This window comes from Diceros bicornis, chromosome 34, assembly GCF_020826845.1.
Source record: "Diceros bicornis minor isolate mBicDic1 chromosome 34, mDicBic1.mat.cur, whole genome shotgun sequence".
Classification (NCBI taxonomy): domain Eukaryota; kingdom Metazoa; phylum Chordata; class Mammalia; order Perissodactyla; family Rhinocerotidae; genus Diceros; species Diceros bicornis.
This window is the reverse complement of record NC_080773.1, coordinates 12,024,867-12,045,428: the sequence shown is the minus strand read 5'-3', so window position 1 is coordinate 12,045,428 and position 20,562 is coordinate 12,024,867. Positions and strand designations below refer to the sequence as shown.

Below are 20,562 nucleotides of genomic sequence, written 5' to 3'. Positions count from 1 at the left end.
AGATAAGCCCTGAACTAACATCTAATGCTGATCCTCCTGTTTTTTTTTTTTTTTTTTTTGCCGAGGAAGACTGGCCCTGAGCTAACATCCGTGCCCATCTTCCTCTACTTTATATGGGATGCCGCAAGAGCATGGTGTCATAAGCAGTGCATCGCTGCGCGCCTGGGATCCGAACCTGCAAACCCTGGGCCGCCGAAGCAGAGCGCGTGCACTTAACCGCTTGAGCCACCGAGCCGGCCCCCCAACTATTCTATGTAGTATGAAAGCAGCCATAGATAATATGTAAACAAATGAGTACATACAGTAGTGATGCAATAAAACTTTATGAAAATAGGCGGCAGTTGCATCTAGTGTGTGGGCCAATTTGCTAGCCACTGTTCTAAAGCAATTGGTCATGATAATCAAACGCACAAGCCTAGACTGGATACTATTTTGAAAATAAGTAGTTATAAAAGACATTCCCGGGAAAATCAAAAAAGTTTGAATATGGGTTGATATTGGAATTTGTAGTTACTGTTAATTTTATGTGTGAATATATGCCACTTTGGATAGTAAGGAAATTGTTTTTTTAGGAAATGCAACATCATGAGGTTTATAACACTGTCAAATTATACTGCAAATGTATACAAAATATAAAGCTAACATGGCAATATATTAATCTACATTTCATGTACTGTTATGGTAAGTTTTCTGTATGTTTAAAATTTCTCATACTAAAAAAGTATGGAGAAATTACAAAATGGATATCCTTTTGTTAATTTATAATCAATTTTGAATTTCAGACAAAGAATGTAAATTACTGGGTATTTAAAAATTTTGTACACTTTCCAAATCTATCAATGTAAATTTTGTTCAAGGATTAAGTATTTGATTCACCTTAAGAGAGCTGAATGAAGATGCTCTCATGCTTTTTACATTCAAGCAGTTGATCCAGAAAGAATTAATTCAAATTCAAAAAGGGAAAGTAATTACATGAAGCTTTTCTAAATTCATTAAATCCATAGTCTTGATCTCTATATAAGGAAAAAGTCCTTATATAGTCCTTATATAGAGCCCTTATATCTCTATATAAGTCCAGTCTTGTCCTGAGTAGGGAAAAATCCAGTTCTCTCTCCTGTGTGTCTCCTTTACTTCTCACACAGAACACTCACAACACTTCTGGTCACAAAATGTGGAGGTTTTTCCCCACAACAAGCAATTCTCTGCAACACCAGCTGGGTGTCCTACCTGGAGGCAGTGTCAGATCTCACAGGTAAAGGGCTCAGTCCCACAAGACTGCTCCTCCCCGTCTTCAGATGCCAACGGCAAGTAGCAGGTGCCCAGGTTTCCCACAACTTCTGTCTGATTTGGCTACAAATTGGAGGTTCCCATGACCTCAGGTTCAATTACTTTGTTAGAGCAGCTGACAGAACTCAGGGAAACACTTACTTACATTTACCAGTTCATTAAAGCTTATGATAATGGCTACAGATGAACAGCCAGATGAAGAGATACACAGGATGAGGTCTGGGAGAGTACCAAATGCAGGAGCTTCTGTCCCTGTGAAGTTGGGGGTGCGTCACCCACTGCCAACGTACATGAATGTGTTTCCCAACCTGGAAGCTCCCCAAACTGTCTACTATTGGGATTTTATGAAGGCTTCCTTACAATGCATGATCAATTATTCACTCCATTGCCAGCCCGTCTCCCCTCTCTATAAAAGTGTGTGGCGGGTGGGGGGCGGGCGGGACTGAAAATTCCAAGCTTCTAATGATGGCTTGTTTTTTCTAGTGACCAGCCCTCATTCAAGAGCCATCCAGGAGCCCACCCAGAGTTGCCTCAATGAAACAAAAGATGTTTCTAGTGGTCTTACCACTTAGGAAATTACAAAGCTTTTAGGAGCCCTGTGTCAGGAACCGCGGCAGAGACCAATATATGTATTTATTATTATTTCACAATCTCATAAGAGTCCACTAACAATAACTCAGATAATGATAATACTAGACAAAGTGGCTAATGTTTATTGAACATAGACTATATGCGAAATAGTTTCCTAATTTTTCTACATGAACAAACTCATTTAATTCTAACAACACTATAATGTAGCTATGTTATCACCATATACAAATTTCCCCCAGGCAGGATAAATATCTTGCCCAATGTCACACAGGCTGTAAACTGTGGAAAGACAATCATGTTTATGATATGTACAATAGCTAAAGGCTCTCCCACACCTGCTAGCATAACAGAGGTTTTCTGTGGTATAAATTTACTGAAGTTTAATTATAATTGACTGGTCCTGGAAGACTTTTATACATAAAGAATAATGGTTTCATACATTCTCTTAATATCCCTCTAGTATAAATATTCTGATAATCCATAAATACAGTGTTGGGAAAGGCAGTCTCATGCATGCAGTCTCTTGACTGCCACTTGGCCACATAATAATGAAGCCTGAACTCCACAAAAAACTGTTAGAACTAATAAACGACTTCAGTAAAGTTGTAGGACACAAAACAAACAGAAAAATCAGTTGTGTTTCTATACATTAACAACAAACTATCCGAAAAAAAAAGAAAACAATCCCATTAACAATATCGTCAAAAACAATACCTAGGAACAAATTTAACCAAGGAATGGAAGATTTATACAATGAAAACTGTAAGACATTGATGAATGAAATTGAAGAAAACAAATAAATGGAAAGATATATCATGTTCATGGATTGGAAGAATTAATATTGTTAAAATGTCCATAATATCCACAGTGATTTACAGACTCAGTGCACTCCCTATCAGATCCTGTGGCATTTTCCACAGGAACAGAAAAAAAAAATCCTAAAATTCACATGGAATCACAGAAGACACAGATTTCGAAGTAGGCAATCTTGAGATAGAATAAAGAAGCACTGTACGTCCTGATTTCAAACTAATACTACAAAGCCATAGTAATAAAAACAGTATGGTACTGGCATAAAAACAGACACCTAGACCAATGGAATGAAATAAAGAGCTTATAAATAAACCCACGCATATACAGTCAACTAATATTTGACAAGGGTGCCAAGAATACACAATGGAGAAAGGATAGTCTCTTCCGTAAATGCTGTTGGGAAAACTGGATATTCACAAGCAAAAGAATGAAGGAAACTGGATGCTTACCTTACACTACTCACAAAAATTACCTTGAAATAGGTTGAAGACTTGAATCTAAGATCTGAAAATGTAAAACTTGTAGAAGCAAATATAGGAAAAAAGATCCTAAACAGCGGCATTGGCAATGATGTTTTGGATACGACACCAAAAGCATAGCCAACAAAAGTTGAAAATAAAGAGAAACTACATCATACTAAAAATCTTCTGCATAGCAAAGAAAACAATCAACAAGACGAAAATGTAACCTAGAGAATGGGAGAAAATATTTGCAAACCATATATCTAATAAGTGGTTAATCCCTAAATTATATAATCAACTCACACAACTCAACAGTGAAAAAAAACCTGATTAAAAAATAGGCAAAGGAGGGGCCGGCCCACTGGTGCAAGCGGTTAAGTGCACGTGCTCTGCTGCGGCGGCCCGAGGTTCGCCAGTTCGGATCCCGGGCACGCACTGATGCACTGCTTGGCAAGCCATGCTGTGGCGGCATCCCACATAAAGTGGAGGAAGATGGGCAGGGATGTTAGCCCAGGGCCAGTCTTCCTCAGCAAAAAAAAAAAAAAAAAAAAAAAAAAGAGGAGGATTGGCAGATGTTAGCTCAGGGCTGATCTCACCAAAAAAAAAAAAAAAAAAAAAAAAAAATAGGCAAAGGACCTGAACAGAAAATTTTCCCAAGAATATATACAAATGGCCAATAGGTACAGGAACAGGTGCTCAACATCACTAATGATCATGGAAATGCAAATTAAAAACACAATATCACCTCACACTTCTTTGGATGGCTTTATTATCAAAAAGATAAGAGAGTGTTGGTTAGCATGTGGAGAAATGGGAACCCTTGTGCAGTATTAGTGAGAATGTAAATTGCTATTGCCATTATGGAAAACACTATGGAAGTTCCTCGATAAATTAAAAATAGAATTATCATATGATCCAGCAATCCTACTTCTGGGTATATATCTGAAAGAAATGAAACCACTATCTCAAGGAGATATCTGCACCCCCACGTTCACTGCAGCATTGTTCACACTAGCCTAGACACAGAAACAACCTGAATGGATAAAGAAAATATGTATATATACAATGGAATAGGATATTCCTTTGTATATTCAGCCTTTAAAAAGTAAATCCTGCCATTCATGACAATATGGATGAAACTTGAAGGTATTATGCTAAGTGAAATAAGTAATATAGAGAAAGACAAATACTATATGATCTCACTTATGCCTGGAATCTACAAACGTCAAGCTGATTGAAACAGAGAGTAGAATGGTGGTGGCCAGGGGCTGGGGGAAATGGGGAGATGTTGGTCAAGAAATACAAACTTTCAGTTATAAGACAAACAAGTTCTGGGGATCTAATGTACAGCATGATGACTATAGTTAATAATTCTGTACAGCATACTTTATATTGCTAAGCGAGATATAAAATATTCTCACCACAAATACACACACAAACATAACAGTAACTGAGATGATAAATATGTTAACTTGTAATCATTTCACAATATATGTATATCAAATTATGACATTGTACACCTTAATTTTTACTTTTATTGAGGTATAATATATATATGGAAAAGAACACAAATCACAATTACACAGACTCAATAAACTCCCATCTGCACCCAGATTAAGAAATAGAAAAATACCTGCATGCCTCATACCCTCTGTCATTAATCCTCCTCCCACAGTGGTAGCCACTACTGCAACCTCTGCCAGTAGATTAGTCTGGCCTGTTTGTGAGGTTTGAACAACTGGAATTGTAAAGTATTTTTTGTGTCTGGCTTTTCCTCCCTCAATGTTATGTTTGTGATATTCAAACACATTTCTGTGTTTAGCAGTATCAACTTTTTCATTGCTGTAGTTTCCAATCATGTGAATATACCACCATTTATGCATCCATTATGCTGCTATGAACATCCTTGCTCATGTCTTGGTGAACACATGTATTATGCACTTCTGCTCGGCAAATACACAGAAGTGGAATTTTTGTGTCATTGGGTACGTGTATGCTCACCTTTAGTGGACACTGGAAAGTGTCCCAAAGTAGTACAAAGTTACATTCCCACCAACAAAATATAAGAGTTCTGGTTGCTCCACAGTCTAGCTAATAACACTGGTGTTTTAAGATCTTTAGCAATTCAGGTAGGTGTGTGTGGCTATTACACTGTGGTTTTAACTTTCATTTCCCTGAAAACTCATGAGGGTGAGCACCTTCTCACATTTTTGGACCATTTGCATATCCCTTCTGTACAGTACAGTTCATGTCTTTTCCCCCTTTTTCTACTGCTTGTCTTTTTCTTATTGCTTTGGAGAAGTTCTTTATACATTCTGGATAGGAGGCCTTTGTCAGATATATGCACTGCAAATATTTTCCCACTCTGGGTTTCCTTTTTACCCTCTTGCAAACTATTTGTCTTTTGACAAATATAAGCTCTCAAGTTCAATGTTATCAACTTTATCAATTGTCTTCCTCAATGACATTGTGCTTTTTACATTCTATTTAAGAAATTACTACCTACTCTCAATGTTATAAAGATACTATATATTTTTTTCCTACAACTTTACTGTTTATTCCTCAGATTTAGTTCTTCAGTCCTTATGAATGAGTGGTGTTTGTACAGGGGGGTATAGCAGGCATCAAGACTTTTTTCCATACATGTATTCATTTCACCCAGCAATAATTTTAGAAAAGATTCTTTTTCCTCCCATCAATAACAAAAGTGTTACCTTTGTCATACATGTGTGGGTCTGCTTCTGGACTCTTCAGTTCCAATGACTTTTTTGCCTGTCCTTGACCAAGGCTACACTGTATAACTACTGTAGCTTTATAGTGAGTCTTGATGCCTGCTAGTACAAGTCATCCAGCTTTCTCATTGTTGCTGTTGTTTCTCCCTCTTCCTCCTCCTCCTTCCTGAAATTCATATTACCTGCTCTTGGTCCTTTACAATTGCAAATAGATTTTAGAATCAGCTTGTGAGGTGCACAAAACTGCTGACTGGGGGGGTGGGGTGGGGAGAAACAGGACAGCGTGCACTAGATATATAGCTCAGGTTGCGGAAAATTAAAATTATTTCAATATTGAGTCTTTCAATCCACAAACATGGTAGATATCCCTTCATTTATTTAGGTGTATTTTAATTTCTGTCAATCACGTTCATAATTTCCTGTGTAGAGGTTTTGCATGTCTTTTGTTAGATTACTAGGTATCTAATGTTTTTTAATAGTAGTGTAAGTGATAATTTAAAAATATCATTTAAAATTGTTTGTTGCTGGTACATATAAATACAATTTTAATTATATTAACATTATAGCCAGGAACCTTACTAATTTTACACCTTAATTCCAATAAGTTACCTAAAATTCTTTTAGATAGTCTATGTACACAATAATGACTCCTTTATCTCTTCCTTTCCAACCTTTTGGTCTTTTCCTACTTGCCTTTTGCACTGAATACAACAGTAAGTAGTAAGGGTGATTATGGATATCCTGTCTCATTCTAAATCTCAGGGGAAAGTTTTCAATATTTCATCATTAATAAGGTTTTTTGTGGATACTCTTTAACAGATAAGATCCTTTTTTACTCCTAGGACATGATCTGAATAATTCTAATCTTCTAAAATGTGTTATGGTTCAACCATATGATCTTATGGTTCAACCACATGATCGATTTTTATGTTCCATATGCGTGGGAAAACAGTGTTTCTGTCATTACTAGGTATGATATTCTATATATGTCAAGTTTGTTAAATGATGTATTCAGATCTTCTTTTTATTGAGTTTTTTATCTGCTTGTCCTCTCATATATTAAGGGAGGTGGGTTGAAGTCTTCCGCTATACTTGCCAGTTGTTCTATTTCTCTTGTCAGTGTTGTTATTTTACCTCATATATTTTTAAGATATATTATTAGGTTTATGCAAAATTTTACACTGTACATTTCTGGTGAGTTCACCTTTTTATCATTATGTCCCATTATCTCTAGTTATCCTTATTTTCTTAATTAGCTATTTTTGGTTAGTGCTTGCATGGTGTGTAGTAAACAGTTAACACATCAGCCTTGGTTTGCCCAAACCCTGCACATTGCAAGAAGGACTGACCCATAACCAGCTTCTGAGAGATAACCTCTGAGCCCTTGCAATATCCTGCCTAAAAATAGTGTTTGTGTATGCCTGAGGCCTCGGGCCATGCTGCATCAGTTTGACCAAAGTTATGAACTTAAATGTGTTTCCCTAAAATTCATATGTTGACATTCTGACCCCCAGTACCTCACAATGTATTTGGAGATAGGGTTTTAAAAAGGTAATTAAGCTAAAATGACATCATCTGGGTGGACCCTAATCCAATCTTACTAATGTCCCTATAAGGAGCTCAAGACATACAGAGAGACACCAGAGATGCACACGCACAGAGAAATGGCCATGTGAGGATGTAATGAGAAGGCAGCCACCTGCAAGCGAAGGAGAGAGGCCTCAGAAGAAACCAAACCTGCTGACATCTGGATTTTCCAGTCTCCAGAACTATGAGAAAATAAATTTCTGTCATTTAAGCCACCCAGTCTGTGCAATTTTGTTGTTGCTACTGTTTTAAATACAGACAACATAAAAATTACCGTCTTAATCATTTTTTTGTGTGTGAGGAAGGTCAGCCCTGAGCTAACATCCAATGCCAATCCACCTCTTTTTGCTGAGGAAGATTGGCCCTGGGCTAACATCCGTGCCCATCTTCCTCTACTTTACATGGAACGCCACCACAGCATGGCTTGACGAGTGGTGCGTCGGTGCATGCTCGGGATCTGAACCTGCAAACCCTCAGGCCGCAAAGCGGAGCATGCGCACTTAACCGCTACACCACCGGGCCCGCCCCATCTTAACCATTTTTAAGTATACAGTTCAGTGGTATTAAATACATTGACATTGTTGTGCAGTCATCATCACTAACATCCCCATAACTCTTTTCATTTTGTAACAGTGAAACTCTGTACCTATTAAATAATAACTCCCCATTCTCCGCTCCTACCAGCCACTGGCAACCACCGTTACAAGCTGTAGCCATGATTCTGACTACTCTAAGTACCACATATAAGTGGAATCATAGAATATTTGTCTTTTGTGATAGCTTATTTCATGTACCATAATATCCTCAAGGTTCATCCAGGTTGTAGCATATTGCAAAATTTCCTTCCTTTTTAAGGCTGAATAGTATTCCATTTTATGTATATATCACATTTGACTTATCCATTCATCCAACGATGGCCACTTGGGTTTCTTCCATCTTTTAGCTATTGTGAACAATGGTTCCATGAACATGGGTGTAGAACTATCTCACTGAGACCCCGATTTCAATTCTTTTGGGTATATACCCAGAATTGGAATTGCTGAATTATATGTAATTCTATTTTCAATCTTTTGAGGAACCGCCATACTCCAGCTGTACCTCCATAACAGCTGTACCATTTTACATTCCCATCAACACTGCAGAAGGGTTCCAATTTCTCTACAACCTCACCAACACTTGCTCTTCTGTTTTAATATAGCAGCCATCCTAATGGGTGAGGTGGTATCTCACTGTAGTTTTGATTTGCATTTCCCTGATGATTAGTGATATTAAGCATCTTTTCACATGCTCATTGCTCATTCATATATCCTCTTCGGAAAACTCTCTATTCAAGTCCTTTACCCATTTTTGAATCAGGTGTTTGTTTCTTTGTTGTTGAGTTTTAAAAGTTTCTCTATATTCTGGATATTAATCATTTATCAGATATATGACTTGCAAATATTTTCTCCCATGCTGTCATGAGACTCTTTACTGTATGGATAGTGTCTTTTCTCTTTTAGCTGACAATGACCCACACATTCTCTTCTAATGAAGGAGATATATAGCTAAAGGAAAGTGATTTCCAAAAATGACTTGTTGAAAATGATATTCTATTAGTTTCAATGGTATTTTTCCAGATGGAGAGTGTCTGTTGATACACATAATTTAATTTTCATGAAGTCCAATTTGTCTATTTTTTGTTACCGGTGCTTTTGGTGTCATATCCAAGAAATCATTGCCAAATCCAATATCATGATGCTTTTATCCTACATTTTAGTCTAAGAGATTTACTGTTGTAGGTCTTTAACATTACGATCCTTGACCCACTGAGATAATTTTTATACACGGCATTAGGTAAGGGTCCAACTTCATTCTTTTGCACGTGGATAGCCAGTTTTCACAGCACCATTTGTTGAAAAGACTGTCCTTTCCCCACTGAACGGCCTCAGCCGCCTTATCAAAATTCACTTGACTATATATTGTGAGGGTTTATTTCTGGGCTCTCTATTCTATGCCATTGGTCTCTATAAGTCTGCCTATGTCACAAGACCACACTGTTTTGATTACTATAGCTTTGTACTAAGTTTTGAAATCAGGAAGTGTGAGCCATATCAGTTTTGTTCTTCTTTTTCAAGTTTTGGCTATCTGAGGTCCCTCGAGATTCCGAATGAATTTTTAGGATGGGTATTGTATTTTTGCAAAACAATATCATTGAGATTTCGATAGGACTTGCATTGAATGTGTAGATTGCTTTGGGTAATACTGACATTTTAACAATATTAAGACTGCTATCCATGAACATGGGATGTGTTTCCATTTATGTCATCTTCAATTTCTTTCAGCAATGTTTTGTAGTTTTCATTGTACAAAGCTTTCACCTCCTTAGTTAAATTAATTCCTAAGTATTTCATTTTTTTTGCTGCTATTGTAAATGAAATTGTTTTTGAAATTTCTTTTTCATATTGTTAGGGTATAAAAATTTAACTGATATTTCTGTGTTGATTTTGTATCCTGCTACTCTGCTGAATTCATTTATTAAATTTAACAGCTTTTTAATGGAATCTTTAGGATTTTCTATACATATGATCATATCATCTGCAAGGAGATAATTTTACTTTTTCCTTTTTAATTTGGATGTCTTTGATTTCTTTTTCTTGCCTAATTGATCTGGCTAGAACTTCCAGTACTATGTTGAATAGAAGTGGTGAAAGTGGACATCCATGCCTTGTTCCTAATCTTAGATGAAAAGCTTTGTCTTTCATCATCAAGTATTACATTTGCTGTGGGTTTTTCATATGTAGCTTTTATTATGTGGAGAAAGTTTCCTTCTATTTCCATTTTGTTGCAGGTTTTCATCATGAAAGTGTGCTGAATTTTGTTAAATGCTTTTTCTGCATCAATTGAGATGATCATGTGGTTTCTTTCCTTCATTTTGTTGATGTGACATACAACGTTGGTCAATTTTCATGTGCTGAACCATCCTTGCATTCCAAGAATAAACTCATTTGGTCATGGTGTATAATCCTTTTAACATGCTGCTGAATTTTGTTTGCTAGCATTTTGTTGAGGATTTTTGCATCCATGTGCATAAGTGACACTGTTCTGTAGTTTTCTTTCTTGTAGTGTCTTTCACTGGCTTTGGTGACAGGTAAGGCTGGCCTCATAGAATAAGTAAGGAAGTCTTTCCTCCTTTCTATTTTTTTTGAAAAGTCTGAAAGGTATTACTGTTGGTTCTTCTTTAAATGTTTGGCAGAATTCACCAGCGAAGCCATCAGGTCCAGGGCTTTTCTTTGTTGAGCGATTTTTGATTACTGAGTCAATGTCCTTACTAGTTATAGACTAGTTACTAGTCTATTCAGATTTCCTATTTCTTCGTGATTAAGTCTTGGTAGGTTTTATGTTTCTATGAATTTGTCCATTTAATCTAGGTTATCCAATTACTTGGCATACAATTGTTTACACTACTTTCTTACAATCCTTTTATTTCTGTAGAATCGGTAGTAGTGTCTCCACTTTCACTTCTAATTTTTGTAATGTGAGTTTCATTTCTTTTTTTCTTAGTCCATCTATTTTCTTAGTCCATCTAGCTAACAGCTTGTCAATTTTGTTGATCTTTTTGAAAACCAACTTTTCATTTCATGATTTTCTCTATTTCATTTATCACTGCTCTAATCTTTATTATTTCCTTCCGTCTGCTAATTCTGTGTTTAGTTTGTTTTTTCTCTAGTCACTTAACTTGTCAAGTTAGGCTGCTGACTGGAGATCTTTCTTGATTTTTTTTTTTTAATATAAGCATTTATAGCTATAAATTTCCCCCTTAGCACCACTTGTACACCTTACATTTATAATTTTGTCAATTATACATCAGTAAAGCTGGGAGAAAGAAAAAGAATAGGCCTTGTTGAGCATGCAACACCTCCTTACCTAAAGATAAAGAGCCCTCACAGCCTGTGAGGGGCTTTTTGCCTTGTGCGAGAATATCTTCCCTTGTGTCAGACTCAGTGTGTACTCCTTTGTTCTGCTTAATCACAGATGTCAATGGCTCTCAGGCATGCCCCCAGTTTTCTGGATGTCAGACCTCATGGGGAAGAGGTTGGTGCCTTGCCATTGTAGCACAAAGTGGTTGTGGGCAGCTCATCACCCCTATCAGATGTGGACTTGATCTGCTGGCCATAGGTTACTGACGCACTGCAAGGAGCTAGATCTTGTGCATTAAATCTCCTGTATTGCTGTAAGTAAACAATGTATTACTTGATCCTGGTGTGTATGTTTTCTGTTCTCCATGACTTCAAATCACGCACTGGTCTCTTTTCTGAGTGGCCCTTATCTGCCTTGTGACATTGGCCACACAGCCTGGACACCCAGTGAATAGAGAAACAGAGGAATGCCATAAAAGACTTTCTTATATAAAATACAAAACAAATTCTCTGAATGTGAACTATATTTGGGCCATAACTGAAAAACGTCAACGATTATTTAAATTTCAAGCAGTTCATGCCTGTATAAATTATTTAATGCCTTATAAGCCTTTTTGAAAATGCCTGCTCACATTCTCTTCACTTACATTGTTTCTCAGTGGTATAATTCCATTGTCCACTATACATATATTCCATAAGCTCTCTCTCCAGTATGAATTCTGTGATGTACTTTAAGCACTGAACTAAGCCTAAAGGACTTCCCGCATTTGTTACATTCAAAGGGTTTCTCACCAGTATGAATACTCTGATGTACTTTGAGGCTTGAACTGAGCCTAAAAGGACTTCCTGCATTTGTTACATTCAAAGGGTTTCTTACCACTATGAATACTCTGATGCCGAGTAAGTCGTCCATACACACTAAAGGCCTTGCCACATGCCTTACATTCATAGGGTTTCTCACCAGTATGAAATCTATGATGTACAGTAAGTTGATGGCTACTCCTAAAAGGCTTCCCACACTCTTTACATTCATAGGGTTTCTCACCAGTATGAATTCTCTCATGTCTAACAAGATGTGAGGTGTGACTAAAGGACTTCCCACAATTTTTACATTCATAGGGTTTTTCACCAGTATGAATTCTCTCATGTTGTATAAGGTTTGAGGCTTGACTAAAGGCCTTCCCACATTCCTTACATTCATAGGGTTTCTCACCAGTATGAATTCTCTGATGTATTCTAAGTGTTCCAACGTCACTAAACGCCTTTCCGCATTCCTTACATACACAGGATTTCTCACCAGTATGAACTCTTCCATGTTGAGCAAGGTTTGAGGCACGACTAAAGGCTTTCCCACATTCTTCACATTCATAAGGTTTCTCACCAGTATGAATTCTCTGATGTACTCTGAGATCTGTAAGATGACTAAAAGCCTTGCCACATTCCTTACATTGATATGGTTTCTCACCAGTATGAATTACCTGATGTACTCTAAGGTCTGTAGGAGGACTAAAGGCCTTTCCACATTCCTTACATTCATACGGTTTCTCTCCATTATAAATTCTGTGTTGTAGAGTAAAAGATGAATGTTTTGTATAAATGTACATTTTTCCAGAGCTGATTATTTCATATCTTGATTCCAAATCTAAAACAAATAGAAAAAAAAAAGTTTCCTTGACCAGAAAATGTTCTATAATTGAATTAAGACTAAATTCAAACTCTCAATCATTAGAGATGGTTTAAAGAAGTCTAAAATACAGTTATAAAACTGGAAAACACAAAAGGAGAGCTAAGAAAATAATTTCTGTGGTAGAGTGCTGGTAAATGTTTAACAACCAGCTCTACACATGCGTGCATGCGCACACACAACACATCCAGTCCTGATGTGTACTGTTTGCCAACGTCTAAACTGTAAATACTCCCACCACAGGCAATTTCAAGCCATCAATATAATGTAAACGAACCCAGACTTAGGATATGTAAAATCTTGACCCTAGAGAGCCAATACAAGCCAGCTCTAACATACCACTTGCATCTAAAATATAAATATAGACACACATTAAATTTAAAAAGGCAATTATTTATACCTGATCATTCTTCAATTCCAACTCCCCTAAAAATACACACTTCCACACTGTGGTTCACTCCCTCCTATGCATAGCCAGGTGTGCTTTTCTTTGCTCTTCATAACAATTAAGATACTGAGAATCTTTACTTAGTAAAATCTTAGGAGAGGATAACTATTTACTATCCTTACAGCTGTTCAATCTGTTTTATTCCTTATATCTTTTCTCAGGTCTTTCTCTAGCTTTCTCTTTTAACCAAGGCCAACCATTCTGGTAATCCCCAGAAGAAGATGTTAATCCATTTTCTGACACATAATGGGTCTTATGGTACTGTGAACATTTAGGGACTTGGGGCAAAAGAGGGAACCTGAATTATACAACAGAATCTAGAGCAAGACTGCCAAGAATTATATGAAAAAGAATTGGCAGTTGTGAGTTGAAGGATAAAAGTCTACATGAAGCAACATCTTGAGCAAAATCAGAAGTGCTTAATGACAAGGCTATGACTTGCGGGCAAAAAATATCTTCTTGTGACTAGAGTATGGTATGTGTACAAAAAATTGAAATAATATTAACAACACTCTTGAAAATAGAGTAACGATAGAAACTAATAGCAAATATTAGAAAACCAAAAGCCCTTCCATGCGGAAATGGTAATGCCCTCTCCAAAAATGCTGGATCGCTATGGAAAGAAAAAACTGAAATGGAATAATTCTAGTAAATGTCTATACAGAAAATAGGTACATATTGGAATCTTGGCGATGCAATTTCACCACTCAGAAAACTCAAAACTTAAATGATTATCTCTATGAAAGGAAATGAGTTGAGGATCAAAGCCCAATACCTAGAAAATAAATAACAAAGTAGAGGAAAGCAGAAAAAATAAAAATAAAAGCAGAATATAATGAGTTAGAAAACAGTAGCATTAACAAATAAAGAGCTGGCACTTTAAAAAATTGTTATCGGAAATATTAGCTAAACCAATCAAAAAAGAGAGTAAACAAATAAAAATAAGAAATGAAAAGAGGAAAATAAGATATACAGACGAATTTATTTAAATTATAAGAGTACTATATGAACACTTTTGAGAGAATGGACAACTTTCTAAGAAAATTTATCAAAACTGATCACACAAGAGAAAGTCTCAACCAAGCAGATGGCAGAAGACATAGAAAAAAGCTGCCAGAAAAGACAGTTGTAATAAGAATACTTTAACATGTATATTGTAATTTCTCAAAATCTAGATCTAACATATGGATACAGGATAGTTGGACAAAGGGAAAATATAGAAAGTGAGCAGGAAAAGCGAGCTTAGAAATCTTATGCCAAAAAGAGAGGAAGACTTCAAAGACTCCGAGAACTATGACTGACCCAAACTGCAAAAATAGTAGCATAAAAATGATTGTGATAGATATAAACCAGGAAATAAAAAGCAACAAATCAGCAATGTTACAAGAGAAAAAAATTACTTTTAACCATTAAATAACTCCTTAAATGAAGAAGTGCTAGTTCCAGTACGGTGGCATTAAGTCCCTAGAGCCTGTCCCCCTCTCTGACTGATTTCAACTATAAACACTCGACAAAATACAAAAACTAATGACACAAGGACTGTAAATTAGAGCAGGAGGGTTTTGGAAAAGAGTCAAACCTTAACAAAGCAACCCAGATTGAGCCAATTTTCTTGCTTCTGTACTCACTCTCACGTCCTTGCCTCAAGGGTAGGTCCCAATTATGGTGAGGCAAGCATGGGCTATGAAAATTCCAACATAAACTCCAATATATTTATGGCTATAAAAACAATGGGAGGCAGCGCTGCCAAACTGGTAAGTGAGGGAGAAATCCTGGGATGGAAACAGCCAGAGAAGGCAATTTCCTAATTTGTATTTGGATATGGATCAGTATAACACTCAGGCTTACCAATGACGACACAAGCATGAGAAGGGTATAAAATCAGTGTGGGAACACTATACCAGTAAACAATTTAATCTGGTAGTTGAAAACCTTCCCACAAAGAAAATCCCAAGTGGAGGCAGCTTCACTGGAGAGCTGTTTCAAATATTTAAGGAAGAAGTAGTATCAATTTTAAACAAATTCTTCCAGAAAACTGATGAGGAGTAACTCACTCTACGCAGACAGTTACTCTAATACAAAACAACAACAACAAAAACAGTAGAAGAAGTGAAAATTACACACTACAAAACCTTCTAAACATATATGCAAAATACGAAACAATATCTTAGCAAACAGAATCCATCACTATATTAAAAAAGATAACACATCATGCCTGTCTTAGTCTGTTCGAGTTACTATAGCAAAATACCACAGACTGGGTAGCTTATAGACAACAAAAATTTATTTCTCACAGTTCTGGAGGCTGGGAAGTCCAAGATCTCTTGACGTTCTGGTGGGGGCCCTCTTCCTGGTTCACAGCCAGTGCATTCTCACTCTGTCCTCACATGGTGAAAGTGGGAGAGGGACCTCTTTATAAGAACACTAATCCCACTCATGAGGGCTCTACCCTCACGACCTAAGCACCTCCCAAAGGTCCCACCTCCTAATGTCATCATCTTTGGGGGTTAGGATTTCATCATATGTTCACGGGGACACAAACATTCAGACCATAGCAATGACCAATCCCAGGAATATGATATTCATTTAATATTTGAAGATTCAGTCAATATATTTCACTAAATTAACAAAAAAAAAAAAGGGGAAAAAACCCATATCGATCATGTCTAAAGATGCAAAGAAAAAAAGAAAGGATTTAACAAAATCTATCCATGATAAAAACTCACAACAAACTAGGAAAAAAGAACTTAATAAAGACCATCTGCCCAAAACACACGGGTAACATCATACGCAATGGGCAGAGAATGAATGCTTACCGCATATGATCAGGAATAGAAAGCTATGCCCTCACCACTTCTACTTAACATTGGACTAGGGTTCTAAGCAGCGCAAAAAAGCAGGAAAATAAACAGAAGCAGGCAGAAGAGAAATTAAGAAACAAAAATATCTTTGATCACAGATTACTTGATCACAGGTATAGAAAGTCAAATGTAGTCTATAAAACAGCTACTAGAAAATAATTGAGTTTAGCCAGATTGAAGCATACATGACCAATAAGTAAATACTAGAGAACACTCAGGAACTCAAATTTTTTTTTTTTTTGTGAGGAAGATCAGCCCTGAGCTAACATCCATGCTACTCCTCTTTGTGCTGAGGAAGACCGGCTCTGAGCTAACATCTATTGCCAATCTTCCTCCTTTGTTTCCCCCAAAGCCCCAGTAGATAGTTGTACGCCATAGTTGCACACCCTTCTAGTTGCTGTATGTAGGACGCGGCCTCAGCATGGCTGGAGAAGCAGTGCGTCGGTGCGCGCCCGGGATCCGAACCCGGGCCGCCGGTAGTGGAGCGCGCGCACTTAACCGCTAAGCCACGGGGCCAGACCCAGGAACTCAAATTTTAAAAATATAATTTACAGTAGCATAAAAAAATCGAAAATACTTAAGGATGAATCTCACAAAAGATGTGTAAGACTTGTACACTAAAAACTACAAAACTGCTGAGAAAAGTTAAAGATCTAAATAAATGGAGAGATATATCATGTTCATGGGTCGAAAAACTTGGTATTGTTAAGATATCAATAATTACTGCAAAATTGATCTATACCTTAAATGTAATTCTAACAAAAATCCCAGCAGACTTTCTTTTGGTTGATGATGAAATTGACAAGCTGATCCTAAAATTCATAGGGAAATGGAAAGAACTTAAAACAGAACAACTTTGAAAAGAAGACCATAGTAGGACAGTACTACTTAATTATAAGAATTATTATGAAGATACAATAATCAGCAAGTTTAGCATTCATGTCAACACACAGCAATCAACAGAATAGATAATAGGAAGTACATCCATACATATATGGACAACTTACTTTCATCAGTGTGCAAAGGCAACAGAGTGAGGAAAGGATACTTTTTTCAAGAAATGATGTGAGAGGGCTGGCCCCGTGGCTTAGCGGTTAAGTGCGTGCGCTCCACTGTTGGCGGCCCAGGTTCGGATCCCGGGCGCGCACCGACGCACTGCTTCTCCGGCCACGCTGAGGCCGCGTCCCACATACAGCAACTAGAAGGATGTGCAACTATGACATACAACTATCTACTGGGGCTTTGGGGGAAAAATAAATAAATAAATAAAATTAAAAAAAAAAAATGATGTGAGAACAACTGGGATAGCCATATGCAAAAAAAAAAGAATCTATACTTTGATGAAAAAAAATGATCTAAAAAATGGATCACAGACCTGAATGTAAAAAATACAACTGTAAAACTTCTAGAGGAAAACAGGGACAAATATCTATGACCTCGGGATAGGCAAAGAATTCTTAGACACAACACCAAAAACCATGATTCATAGAGAATAAATTGATAAATTGGATTTTTTCCAAGTTAAAGACACTGCTACAAGAATGAAAAGAAAAATCATAGTAAATAAGAAAATAGTCAAAAAGGCTATCTTTTTATGTATAAAATGAGAAATAAGTCCCAAGTTCAATAAGAAAACAAGCAACCTAACAGAAGAGATAAAAGATCTTAAAAGATACTGCACCAAAGAAGACAACAAATAAGATGCTCAACATCGTTAGTCATTATGGAAAAGCAAATGAAAACTACAACAAAATGCTACTATATACTTATCTGAAAGGCCAAAATTAAAAAGACTGACCATACCAATTATTCATAAGATACGGAGGATCCAGAACTCTCTAACAGCTGGTGGGAATGTGAAATGATAGAACAACAAAGTAAAACAGTTTCTTACAAATTTAAATTTATAATATTATTTATCTAAATCTAAATTTAAAATCTTAGAAATTTAAACATAGACCGACCATACAATCCAGGCATTCAACTCCTAGGTATTGTCCAAAAGAAATGAAAGCATATGTCCATACAAAAAGTTATAAACAAATATCCATAGCATCTTTGCCATTGCCAAAAACTAGAGATGTCCATCAACAGTTGAACAGATGTCCATTTAACCCAAATGTCACATAACAACCTAGATGAACCTCAACATAATTATGCTGAGTGAAAGAAGCAAGACAAAAAATTTCACACCGTATCATTCTGTTGAAACTGTAGAGAATGCAATTAACTCTATTGTGACAGAAGGCAGAACGTGATCAGTGGTTGCCTAAGGAAGGTGGAGGGAGAGGAGGAAGGATTACAAAGGGACACGAGGAAACTGTTGCGGACTATAGGAGGCTAAAAACATGCTACCTGCACCCCCCGACCCCCTCCCAAGACATATTCAACTTTGAATGCTACCTTAGGTGAGTGAACAACACATGGTAGAAACATTTTGGCTACTTTATTCAAATATTTTTTCTTCAAAATACTTGAAGAAACTTGATTAAGTTAAGGATCTTGAGAGGAGGAGCTTGTCCTGGATAATCTGGTAGGGTCCAAATGCAATCATTGGTACCCTTATTAGAGAGAGGCAGACAGAGTTTTGAGAGAGAAGAGAAGGACACAATATGACCATGGAAGCAGACACTGGATGATGCGGCCACAAGTCAAGGAACACTTGCAGCAGCCAGAGGCTGAAAAAAGCAAGAAATGGATTCTCCCCTTGAGTGTCTGCTGACACCATGATTTCACACTTCTAAAATACAGAACTGTGAGATAATAAATTTCTGTTATTTTAAACTACCTGGTTTGTGGTAATTTTCTATAGCAGCCCTACGAACCCAACGCACAGGCGAGATGTGTTCATTATGTTGATTGTGGTGATGGTTCCATGGGTGTATGTATACAGATATCAAAATTTATCAAATTGTACACTTTACAAATGTGCAGTTTATGTTACTTATACCTCAATAAAAACTTTATGCTAGAAAAGGGAAAGAAATCACAGAATTAGAGTATGATGATTTTGCAATTCTCAATGAATTAAACTATCTGGGCAGTGAGAATTGGCTGCTAATGTCACAAAAGGAGACAATCAGACATGAGGTCCCTTCAAAGAAAAGAACACGTTATAATCTTTTCAAAAAGAGCAAATCTGAGTGTGATCAAGACTCTGGATTTAGATGCTGATCAGCAGGATGTACAGAGGAAGGTGCTAAACTGCACCTTTAGTATGCATTCAGTCCAATCCAGAGTGAGTTTTTGTTCAGTATTGAGCTATGTATGCACACAGTGTAACTCTACAAAGCCAGCCAAAGAAATACCAGGGAGTTTATAATTTGAGTAAACACCAGAGAACACATTGGTAGAAGATATTTGATAGCCCAGAGAGGTGTCAATTTAATAAAGTGTAGCCTGAAACAACAAAGAGAATGGAACTAGCAGACAGGACAGTAAAAGTTACTATAACTATGTTCAGGTACTTAAAGTACAATTTCAACATAGTGAGAGAAGAAAAGGGATGATAGTAAAATAAACCAAATGGTACTTCTAGAGAAAAAAACGTAATATCTGAAGTGAACATTTCATTGGATGTGATTTAAAAAGTGACTAGATATTAAAGAAGAAAAGATCAGAGAACATAAAGACATAGAATCTATCCAAATTGAAATAAAAGAAAAATGATGGGGAAAAAAAAAAAAAAAATTTCAAGGATCTATGGGATGATATTAAGAGGTCTATCATATGTATAATGGAGACCCAGAAAGAAAGGTGAACCATTTCTTTGAAGAAAAAATATTTGAATAAAGTAGCCAAAATGTTTCTATATTTGAAATAAAATACAAATCCACAAATCAAAAAGTTCAGCAAGGCCCAAGCAAGATAAACACCCACATAAAAATGCACACACCAAGACACTCCTAATCAAATTTCTGAAAACAATAATAAAAATAAAACAAAATCTTAAAAGTAATCAAGGAAAAAAGACACACTAGTTATAGAGGAATAAGAAAAAGAATTACCATAGAAATTATACCAGCCACTGAACAATATCTGTAAACTGCTGAAAAGACAAAATTTCAAAATAGAATTCTATACCAACACTAATAACTTTCAAAAAATACAGAATAAAAACTTCTACAGACAATGAGAGAATTAATCTGTAGCAGATCTGCATTACACAAAATGGTAAAGGAAGTTCTTAAGCAGAAGAGAAA

The 20,562-nt window shown here is 36.5% G+C and overlaps 1 protein-coding gene across 5 annotated transcripts in view; it reads right to left on the bottom strand.

Moving 5' to 3' along the window:
- LOC131396797 (zinc finger protein 607-like) overlaps positions 1-20,562 on the bottom strand; it is a 96,377-nt gene that overhangs the window by 57,514 nt on the left and 18,301 nt on the right. Inside the window, exon 4 of one of the 5 annotated variants that reach the window (XM_058529230.1) lies at positions 12,139-13,009. The exons of the other annotated variants lie outside the window; for them this stretch is intronic. Within the exon in view, the coding sequence (XP_058385213.1) occupies positions 12,201-13,009 (809 nt within the window). The 3' untranslated portion in view covers positions 12,139-12,200. Of the gene's footprint in view, positions 1-12,138; positions 13,010-20,562 lie in introns of those variants that run through there. 5 annotated transcript variants of the gene reach the window in all.